The sequence below is a fragment of the Alosa pseudoharengus genome, unplaced genomic scaffold, assembly GCF_046254945.1.
Source record: "Alosa pseudoharengus isolate Yale_2024_CS ecotype anadromous, Long Island Sound unplaced genomic scaffold, YU_APseudo_1.1 YU_APseudo_1.1_scf_15, whole genome shotgun sequence".
NCBI lineage: Eukaryota > Metazoa > Chordata > Actinopteri > Clupeiformes > Clupeidae > Alosa > Alosa pseudoharengus.
The window spans coordinates 21,865,491-21,876,379 of record NW_027468620.1 but is presented as its reverse complement, the minus strand read 5'-3'; the positions used below and the strand labels follow the sequence as shown (position 1 = coordinate 21,876,379).

At 45.6% G+C, this 10,889-nt stretch overlaps 1 protein-coding gene across 4 annotated transcripts in view; it reads right to left on the bottom strand.

The window, feature by feature from the left end:
- Positions 1-292: 292 nt before the first annotated feature.
- The window catches only part of plekha1a (pleckstrin homology domain containing, family A (phosphoinositide binding specific) member 1a), a 19,667-nt gene continuing 9,070 nt past the window's right edge, over positions 293-10,889 (bottom strand). The window contains exons 5-13 of one of the 4 annotated variants that reach the window (XM_076285908.1): positions 10,031-10,128; positions 8,590-8,721; positions 7,602-7,730; positions 6,836-6,904; positions 4,783-4,847; positions 4,513-4,576; positions 4,331-4,420; positions 3,635-3,709; positions 293-772 (exon numbers count right to left, since the gene is read on the bottom strand). In XM_076285908.1, coding sequence (XP_076142023.1) covers positions 410-772; positions 3,635-3,709; positions 4,331-4,420; positions 4,513-4,576; positions 4,783-4,847; positions 6,836-6,904; positions 7,602-7,730; positions 8,590-8,721; positions 10,031-10,128 — 1,085 coding nt within the window. In that variant the 3' untranslated portion in view covers positions 293-409. Of the gene's footprint in view, positions 773-3,634; positions 3,710-4,330; positions 4,421-4,512; positions 4,577-4,782; positions 4,848-6,835; positions 6,905-7,601; positions 7,734-8,589; positions 8,722-10,030; positions 10,129-10,889 lie in introns of all 4 variants that reach the window. The other 3 variants (XM_076285907.1, XM_076285910.1, XM_076285909.1) reach the window with 3 other exon arrangements.

Sequence of the window (10,889 nt, the reverse complement as noted above, 5' to 3'; positions counted from 1 at the left end):
GCCTACAGCAATCACACATTGGAGTCCTGCCATTGCTATGGTTCAGGGCTGGCAGCACGGCCACTATGGAAGAAAGCCTGCCCAAATTTGAAAAGATACAATAAAAACAGAGGGGTCTGAAAGAGCACCCCAAAGTATGTGCTGATCTGTCCTTGACGACCATCCAAACTGTCTGTTAGCTTGCCTGGAGGACGATGCGAGTGAAGAGCCCCCATTGTTAATGAATCCCCCCCCAAGCTTCTCCAAACTCTTCTCACCTGACAGGCCAAGTCTCCATGATTCCAGTTTCGTCTATCCAGTCGCCACACTCAATCTCTCCAACTGTGTTTTCCACTCCCATTTTCTACCAACAACCAATGCAAGGGGAGGGGTGTGTGTGTGTTTTGTGCGTGTGTGTGTGTATTAAAGATCAGACCAAACTGACAGGCAGCTCAGCATCATCCAGATCCAGGGGGGGCTCTGTGGGAGGGCATGGCTCGAAGCTGCTGCGGCGGCGCCACGGTGACTCGTCGTCCTCCTCCTCCTGCTGCTCCTCCCCCACCTGCTGCTGCTGCAGCTGCTGGCGGCTCACTTGGAGAGACGCGTCTCCTGCAGGGACAGGCGGGCCTGCGGCCGGGGGAGCGGCAGCAGGCTCATGAAGTGCTCGCTGTCCCAGGCCAGGCCGCGCGGCACCTCGCCACTCGCCGTAGGGTGGCACGCCGCCGCCGGGCGGCTGAGGGGAGGGGCCGCACGAGAGGGAGCGGTAGAAAAAGGAGGACCCGACAGAGTGCTCCTGCATGGGGGGGGGGGGGGGGGGGCAGAACGGAAAAAAGAAGAGAGAAAGACTTATCATATGTATGCTAAAGTTTGATATCTGAAACATTCAATCTTTAAAATATAAACATCTACGGAATAGCTAAAATCCTCTATGCTCATGAGCTTGTTGCACAATTGGTTGAGGGGGGAATGACTAAGGACATCATAGGATACCGGCACTTCCAAATGGTAGCATTTTTCCGGCTTTGTAATCTGCTGAACTGTATTGCTGTGGAAACCTCTCATTTCTCCACACATGTACAGCCAATAAAATAAAAGGGCTCACATTAGACATTTAATATGCTGGCAACATGAAATTAAACGGATCGTGATCTATGAAGTGCTTTCCTCCACCCCTACCCAGATACCGCGTGCATCCCAGTCATCAGCAGATATCTTGCTTACAAGGCCAGAGAGTCACAGTGTGTGAGAGCAGAGGGGGAACTAGCAGTGGAAGAGCAGCACAATCCATTAAGGGTTGGGGGTCGTAGCAGTAGCAAGTAGCAAGTAGCAATAGTTCTAGTGGCATCAACAGCAGTTGTGGTAGTACCAAAAGCAGTGGCAGTGCTAAAAAAAAGCAGCAGTAGTGATGGAAGATAGGTAGGTCTGGTAATAGCAGCAGTTGTAGGAGTAAAACCCTCCTCGTGGTAGCGGCCATCATTGTCAAGGTCTGAGAAACACACGTTGTGGAGTTGTCAAGGCTGTGGTTAGTCGCAGTCGCAGGAGCAGCCATAGACTTAATTATGGTAGTTGTGGTAAGTGAAGTCAGTTGAGAGCTAGCCGAGTAGCATTGCGGGTTGTTGGTTTTAGCGCTGTCGTTCCCGTAGTAGCCAGTCACAGTGATTGCAGCATAGGCAGTGGTGGTAGCAGTTGCAGTAGCAATTTAGAAACGGTAGAACGGAAGCGGCACAGTGCTCATTCTTTAAGAGTTAGTGTTTCTGTATTAGGCCTCCCTTTCTGAAAGAGAAGAAGAGGTGTAGAAGGAAGGAAGAGAGAGAAAGTGTGAGAGAGAGAATGAGAGAGAGAGAGAGAGAGAGAGAGAGAGAGAGAGAGAGAGAGAGAGACAAGGGAGGAGGGGAGACAGGACTAGTGTGAGAAAGAGAATAGAGCATTCAGCTGCCCATGTAATGAGGTTTGCAAATAGAAATGAAAAGAGTTGCAGGGAAACTATAATGTAACATTGTTATTGGATGAAAATGACTAAAACCCCCGGTACAGGCCCTGCCCCCGACGGACAGACCTTTATTTTTCTGACTGTAAGCAGAACTAAGTAAGTGAGCACACACACATGTACTGTATGTGTACTGATTAGCTTCTTATGATAACTACAAACCTTCATCCAATGGTCTGAGGTACGCAATCCCATTTTAACCCACAGACCGACTTACAATGAGGTTTCACATTGTGGCTGTGGCAAATCAATGTAGGAATAAATTGGTTGTGTGCATCAATTTTTCTGTTCCTCTTTATTTACCGACATTATTTAGAATTGTAACAACCTTTTTCAGTGAAGGTTAGGTTTTGAGAGGCTGTAGAGCTCCAATGAGTTTCAGTCAACAGTACGTGTGAACAAATAACCTACTACTTTTGGGAGCACACATGATTAAGTTTTTTCTAGGTATTGAGCTTACATTGCTTTGAATAAATGTCTCAATTAAGAAAGGTAATTTTTTGTATGCTACTTATATTGATGTAGTAGGAGAGGCTCTTTTGATATCAACAGTTATCAAGTCTGATGTTAGACTATTTAAGGTCATATCAGTACAGACCATAGAGGATACATTCACTTGATTAGGCTTACTATATTTCACAAAAAATACATATGCATAATACAACTAATTGTTTATTCACCGTTGAGACTCACTGATGAGACTCAAAGTGAGGAAAAATGAGAAGGTCCAGTCCCTCCAGGATCTTGCAAAGGATTGTTTGTTTGTTGTTGCCGTTAAAAAAGTGATTTTCAGCTAAATCAAATCAGCTGCAAATAATGTTGAAATATTGTGGTAACAAGAGGAAATGTCTTCTTTAATTTCTTTGTAAATACTTAAATTTGAATTTCTGAAAATGCAAAAACGCAAAATCTGGAGGAACTGAGAGTTGAATAATGGTAAGACAGGGTTTAGGGGAAATCTCAGAAACAATGCACCAACACACTCAAAAACACACAAAGAATAATAACCATCTCTTCCAACTCCGTCCAATAACTGTAACGCAGGAAGAAGAAAAGGGGAGAGGACATGGGTTTGTTGTGATGCAGATAATCAAGTGCACGGTCAGGAATGCTAGTTAATTAGAGCTAGTTAATTAGCTTAACAGCAGCTCAGTCAAATGGGAGGAGGGGGGACAGCTCACTCACTGCTTTAATATCTGCTAGTTTGGTTGGGGGGGGGGGGGGGAGGGGGGTGTAAAAGGAGATGTTTCCTTGTTAAAGTGAAATATGTGGTGTGACACTTTGCCGTTGGGGTGTAAGCATTAGGGAGAGATGGGAGATCAGGTGATGACTGCAGGGTAGAGGGAAGGCAGATGTAGGCTCATTAAGTAGTTAAAAAAAAAGGATACACCCTTTACAGCAGAGACATGTTTTACCCATGTTGGGTGAGGAGAAGAGACAGTATCGAATTCAGGCTGAATGACAAAAGAAAGACAAAGGGGAACATAAGAGGAGGAGGAGGAGGAGGAGGAGGAGGAGGAGGAAGAGGGGAGAGGAAAGGGGTGCTGAGTTTTGAGCGTGGGAGCGTGTGAGATGGCAGGCACGGCTGAGCTGCACTGAAATCACCTCTAAACCACAGGGGAGAGAGAGCAAAGGCCAGAGAGGCGGCTTTGAGGTAGCGGAGCTCACATACGTGCTGCCTTCAGCGACGCGGGCCCAATACCTCTGAATACAAGGGTTCGAATGCCGTCTGGCCTGACGCATCTGAAACAACACAGTGCAAAGCCGCATTAGAAAAGAGAGAGAGGTCGGGGAGGGGGGGTGGGGCTGTCTGGACTCTGTCAAACCCCTTCAGAAAGAGATAGAAAGAGACAGAAAGAGAGAGAGAGAGAGAGAGAGAGAGAGAGAGAGAGTGAGACAGAGAGTGAAAGAGAGAGATAGAGACGGAAAATGACAAAGAACAGGAGACAAGAGAGAAGAAAGGGCTGTGGGTTGCATCTGCAAGTTTTTTTTTCCTTTCTCAGCAAGGACCATGTTGCTAGCACTGACTTCTGTCCTTCACCTGCTGCAGTCAGTGCACACTCACTGCCACATCTCCCATTTCTATGTGTGTGTGTGTGTGTGTGTGTAAGATAGTGGGTGCAAGTGGAGGGCACAGGTGGCACACACTGTGGAGGGCAAAAGAAGCACGCATGGACAATGAAGGTCATTTGAATAAGTCATTTGGTCACATTCATTCATATTCAAGATAAATGCTACCATAGCTGTGGAGGAACTGATGAGGTAGGGTAATCACTGGTGATTATGAATTTGTGTGTAGGTGCCCATACAATTTATGTGTTTGGGCAAGTGTATGGGCGTGTGTGTGTGTGTGTGTGTACATACTGAAGCGGCTGTTCTACCAGGCCCTCTCTGGGCTACGATGGCCCCTGAGATGGCTTTGATCCAGCTGTGCATCTCCTCTGGGCTATCAGCCTGTGGTGGACAGATGATGAAGTCAGGAAACTAAACGACACTTTCTTGTTAAGAACGCTGTTACGCAGTGGTACCACTTTAGGACGGCTCACCTGGATGTAAAAGGTTCTGGAGGATGTGACTACTTCAAATAGATTGTCTCTCATCATTATGTCACTGTAGATATATAAAGAAATGACATGTTGCTCAAGTTTATGATGACAAAACAGGAATAGCTCAACCGTGATAAAATGAAGGTGGTAATGACTTTTTAATATATGACCCTAGAGAGTTGTCTGTGCTTTTTTAATTAACAGTAATAATATAGGGAAGAGAAACTCCATCGGTTGATGATATCAGTGCTTAAATTCTCACTTCCTTACCTCTGCTTGCACTCCTGAACTTTGTGGACCTCCTTCAGCGCGATCAGACGCAGAGGCTCCTTCTCCTGTCAGGAAGGGAGAGGGTTAATAACATATCACGCTCACTTATTTTAGCCTGAGAGCAAACGTGTGATAATGAGGGCATAAAAGAAGGGTGTGTGTACATGTGCGTGCAAACACACACACACACACACACACACACTTCCTATAACGCATCTTGAGCTCAAAGGTCACACGCTCAATGCAACAAGACACCCACAAGACGGAAGTGAGAGTATTATTAAATAAGTCTTGAGTATTATTAAATAAGTCTAACAGAGACAGGAGAGGTAGTATGGGTTGGTCTCTGGAGTGATGGCACTGTCTACTGTAGATAACAACTAAAGCTGAAACCATCATGGTCCAACATAAGATTTCCCTCCCACTGGCCCCTCGGGCCAGTACATCTGATTGTGCTGCATTTATTTCAGTGCTCGATGTGTCATGCATGCAGTTGTGACATAAGCAGGACTCTGATGTCCGCGGGCCTCTGACATTTTCAAATGTTTGTGATTTTGGGGTCATGTCATCAAAGTTGCATTACCATACATACATTTAAAGCCACCTGTTCAGACAAATTCATTTGAAAAAAATACAAAAATACAAAAATAAAAATGTCAGCTGTTGTAAGTGGCATCAGCCTCAAAGCAACATTGCAGGGTAAGAACACTTCACAACATGTAGAGACTTGCCTTTCTGAGGATAATCTCAGAGCACATATGAACGCTCCCACTCAATGAAGAGGTGGAATTTCAGAGGCAAAGTCCTTTGCATGTTCTGGCATGTACTGCAGCATGCATGTATATGTATATGTATATGCTCATGTAAATAGCCTTCCAATGTATTGAGTATATCAATCTCCACATACATATATATGCTACAGTTGTGTTCAGGTCCTGATAATAATTATATCATATATATAAATTTAATATTTATAATTAAGACCACTGCACATTTTTCTGTTGTCATCCTAAGGTTGCTGAGTGACATTCGAATGAGTTGACGGTCATATTCAAAATTAAGAGACCACTGCATATTTGAATATGGCACTCAGCAACCGTAGGATGACATCAGAAAAATGTACAGTGGTCTCTTAATTTTTTATTTAGTGAAAGTATATATATACACTTTCACAGGTCTGGAAGGCTACTCAGCCACTTGGTGTTGCTGGGACCAGGGATCAGACATGTTTGGGTGGGTGGCAGGTGACAGTGCCATGCGTGGGAGGGAGACTGAAGACTTGAAGTGCTGTGGGAATTGACCTGTCGCTAAGCCCCGCCCCTCCATTGTTACCGTGTGAAAACTCGGACAAACAAACCAGACTTGATTAGAAATACATTGTGGACAATGACAGCTGACAGTATATGAAAGCAGGCTTTGAGGATGTTTTGGTCGATAAAAGGATTTACTTTCCTCCAGAAGCTATCAAAAGGGACTTAATTATGCTATGGAGGGGTGTATTTAAAACTTTAGAATACATACAAGGTGACAAGCAGTTGTGGCGAGTAGCCGTGCAAATCCCACTGACGTTAATGCTAGCTAGCTAGTGGAAGATTGATACTAAGATATGTTAGGTTACGTTAATATTTGATGCAGTAAGAATATAGTAGTTGGTTAATGAGCATTTTCATCTTGGGATTTAACAGGGAACCTGTGCCCACGTTGTTGGCCTAGTTGCCTACATTACCTCGAGCTGTTGCAAACGCGAGAGACGTCCTGTAGGCTACTTTTGATGAAAATATACCCCGTTTTCTAGCCTCTCGGGGTACCGGCTATCAGTATTACACGTCCCCAATGCAAAACGTTTGACCATGGTTATCCGTCGGGGTTTTTTGAGTTAATAAATTCCATAAATAAACATTAATTTGTCATTTTATGCCTGCCCCCTGTTGTTTCCTATGGAGTTGTCCGAGCTGATGTCCGAGTCCCGTTGAGGCTGGACTGTCATTGGCTCATCAGAGTTCTAAGGGTGGCGCTTAGCGACAGGTCAATTGAAAGAATGAAAAGAACTCACTAGATCAGACTTGAAGTAGCTCAAGGAGTTCTCCTCCAGGATGAAATATCTACGCTTCCAGTTCTTCATCTGTTGAGTTAAAAGCAAAAAATAAAACAAATCACAACTTGACATTGTTAAAGGTTGTTTTTTTGTTATACCCTAAACAACGCAATAATCTTACCATTCAAATAACTTTGTATTCAGAGAAACAGCATAGTGAAAATATTTACCTTCTACTGCCACAATGTCAGTTAAAGCAACACTTTTCAACAATTTGGACTTTGTTAGGTATACTTTTAAACAACCACTTTTGGTACCATGTTCAAATTCATTTTGATGGAATATGAGTAAAGAACATATAGACACCCTCATCACTCAGATAGTTCTGTGACTCTGGTCAGAACACCGCAAAAATGCCTTCATAGCACATGGCAACAATATTGCCAAAAGACACCAGTCGGAATGGAGGCAAGCTCATATCAGTGCAAACAGGACTGTTGGAGGTGTTTTTAAAGTTGTATTTTATGTGGTGTCTATAAAGTTGTATATGCTTTCTAGGTAGATGGCTCACAGGTTTTGGAGGAAAACTCCAAAATGCTCTTCTTGACGTCAACCTTAACCAAAACTGCAGCTAAACTAAAACCAAATCTTGCTGCACAAACCCATTGAGGCTTTAACGACAACAACCACCGTACTACATGGTTGAGTCAAAGTCACACCTAAAAGTCCAGCCTAAGTTTCATCAGTAAGCCAACTGCTGCTGTCGGCCGTGTGCGGTGCTCACCACAGCTCCTTGCTTGACGCAGTAGCCGGCCTTGAGGACGGTCTGCTCCTGGGCTGGCCGGTAGGGGTGCTGGCTGTGGGAGCGCTTTAGCGCCTCCCGGTCGCCGCTGTTCTGGCCGTCTGCTCCCTCCTGCTGAAGAGCGACACGCGCGCACGCACACACACACAGGCACAGGTTATCACACTCACAGACACAAATATATAGTCCTCCTCAAACTTCAGCATCTCACTCACCACCACCACCACCAGATAGAGGCAGACATGCAGGTACAGAGATCACTCATGCAGACACAAACATACAGCAGACAGACACACCCGACCTTGCCATCATGAACAGACACAGAGGCAGACACACATGCTGCGCATCACAGCCAGACACATGCATCAGCATGACTGACAGACTTCAGCTGGGTTTCCACTGAGTCCATTTGCATATCCTATGGGCATTAAATGAAATTTGGCTTAAGAATACCTTCATTGGTTCAGCTGTGTTATGCGAGTTGGGCTGTGCTATGTGAGCTAATGTAATGGTAGCCAGCTGGTCCGTAGCTGGTTCTTCCCTACTTTTCTTTCTAAGACTACAGTATCTCCTTTGACCAAACTTTGTCTATTGCTTAAACTTCTGGACGCTCATCCTCTGGTAGTTATATTTATTATAGTAATACTATAGTTACCTAAGGTTCTCTTTTACAATGTAGCTTATTCCTTATTTTGTAAGTCGCTTGTGATTTAGCTTCTGCTAAATGACTAAATGCAAATGTAAAATGTACGTAAATGTAAAAAGTTGGATGGAAACCCAGTTTCAGACACACCCAACAAACTCTGCATCACTGACAGACAGACACCCCACAATTTACCCAGGCATCTCAACATAACTCAGCACCTTCTTCTCAATCCTCTGGCCTGGTTCACACCAGAGACTGAAGAGCAGGTAAGCACACACATCCTCCACAAATGATAATCCATTGCCTTGAGAGCAGCGACTGTACCTGTGTCTGTGTGATGATGGGGACCCCTCCTATGATATCAGTCCTGTAGGAGACCTGCTTCCTGGAGCCCACTCCCTCACACTGGCCTCTCTGCAGTTCACCTGCCTGGGCTGCCTCACAAGGCTTTGGCACCTGGACACACACACACACACACACACACACAATTATATAATGCACACGCACACACACAGACACACACACACACACACACACACTTTACAATTGCTTCAGTCATGGAGTATGAGTGGTGTGTGCGTGTGTGTCTGGCGGTTATTAGCTGGTAAGTTGAGATTCCCTTGACTGTAAAGCACTTTGGGAGCCTTGAAAAGCACTATATAATGTGGTGCAGTTGTCGTTGGTACATTAGTCTATGTGTATGCATTCTGGTGTCTTCAAGGGAGTTTGCATCAATTGTGTATGTGTGATTACGTAAGGGTAAGTACAAGCACATGAGTGGCTATGTCTGTGTGTCATGTGATTGTGTGTGAGAATTTGTGTAAAATGATGTAGTGTGTGTGTGTGTGTCTGTGGGAGAGGGGTGTGGGTGTGGGTGTGTGTGTGTGTGTGTGTGTGTGTGTCTGTGGGAGAGGGTTGTGTGTGTGTGTATGTGTGTGTGTGTGTGTCTGTGGGAGAGGGTTGTGTGTGTGTGTATGTGTGTGTGTGTGTGTCTGTGGGAGAGGGGTGTGTGTCTGTGGGAGAGGGGTTTGTGTCTGTGGGAGAGGGGTGTGTGTGTGTATGTGTGTGTGTGTGTGTCTGTGGGAGAGGGGTGTGTGTCTGTGGGAGAGGGGTTTGTGTCTGTGGGAGAGGGGTGTGTGTGTGTGTGTGTGTGTGTGTGTAAGCATGTTTGAGGTCAGCTGAGGAAGTGATGATGCAGGAGCGTGGTCCGTGTAAACAATCCAGCATCCTGTTGTGCAACCTGCGGGTGTGTTTATGTGACATAGAGGGTCTGAGCCACTCTCACAGTAAAGACAAGACAAGACAGACAGACAGACAGACAGATGGATCCAGACAGAAAGACAGAGAAAAGAGTAATAAAAGGAAGAAAAGGAAGGAGGGAGGGAAGGGAGCTAAATGTGAAAAGGGGTAAACAGAGAAAAAAGAGGGAAAAACAGTCACACACAAAGGGAGAACTTAAGGGTCATGCATATACGGTCAGTGTAAAGAAGTAACAGAATGATAGTGAAAAAGAGGGGAAAATTAGGAGGAGGAGGAAGAGGAGGAAGAAGAGATAATGGGGTGGGGTAGCAGAGTGTATGTGGAGGCATATTTGTGCTGGCAGCTGGGTGCACGGAGGCCTCTAATTTCCCCACTGTGAAGCCCGCTCCACTAATCACGCTAATTATAGATACCAACACATTACACTCTACATTCACTCACAGCAAGGACATGCAGGAACCAAGGCCTGTGTGTGTGTGTGTGTGTGTGTTCACAAAATACTCACAGTGATTTTGGTTGCATTGTTGAGTGCATTGACCCACTCCACAAGGTCCTGCTGATCATTCGCCTGCAGGAAGAACTTCCTCATGCCGGCGTTAATGACTGCAAACACAGGGACAGAAGGAGAGAGAGGGGGAGAAAGAGAGAGAGAGAGACAAACAGAAACAGAGGGAGAGAGAGAGAGAGAGAGAGAGAAAAACAGAGGGAGAGAGAGAGAGAGAGAAAGAGAAAGAGAAAGAGAGAGTTAAAAGTTGGAAAGGGCAATCAATGGCCATTCAGCTCAGCACATTTTGAACTGGGGAAAGCTGCTTGTAATTCCAGTGGGACACTTTTCAACTGAGCACCTCAACAGTGGTCCATTTCAGCCCCTAAAGAGTTCACGCCTAGGACAGCGCTCACACTCCCAGCGCACATCTCTCCACATTCCCCTGCAGCGCTCCGCACCGCAGAGTTCCGCGCTGGCTAGAGGGTTGTGGAGTGAGAGCGCACATTAGTTCTGAGTGAGTGAAAGTGCCCCAGAAAGAAAGGGCCTCCCACTCCTGTTCTGTCATTTATTTTCTGCTCACTCCTTCTCTGCTGAAGTAAACTCGGTTACTAAAGGAGGGGATGGAGGGGGGGGGGGGGTGGAGGAGGGGGGTATGGTGTGAAGAGGTCTGCAAGCACAATGGAGGCCCTTCTTCCTCCATGAATGTAAATTAGTACGAGAGAGAGAGAGAGAAAATGGAGAGACTGAGCAAAGGAGAGAGAGAGAGAGAGAGAGGGTGAGATGGGAGGTCAAAAAAGCAAGGGAGAGGAAAGAAAGAGTGACAGACGGAGAAAACGAGAGTGAGTGTGGGCGAGTTAATGTGTGCAACCATGTGTGT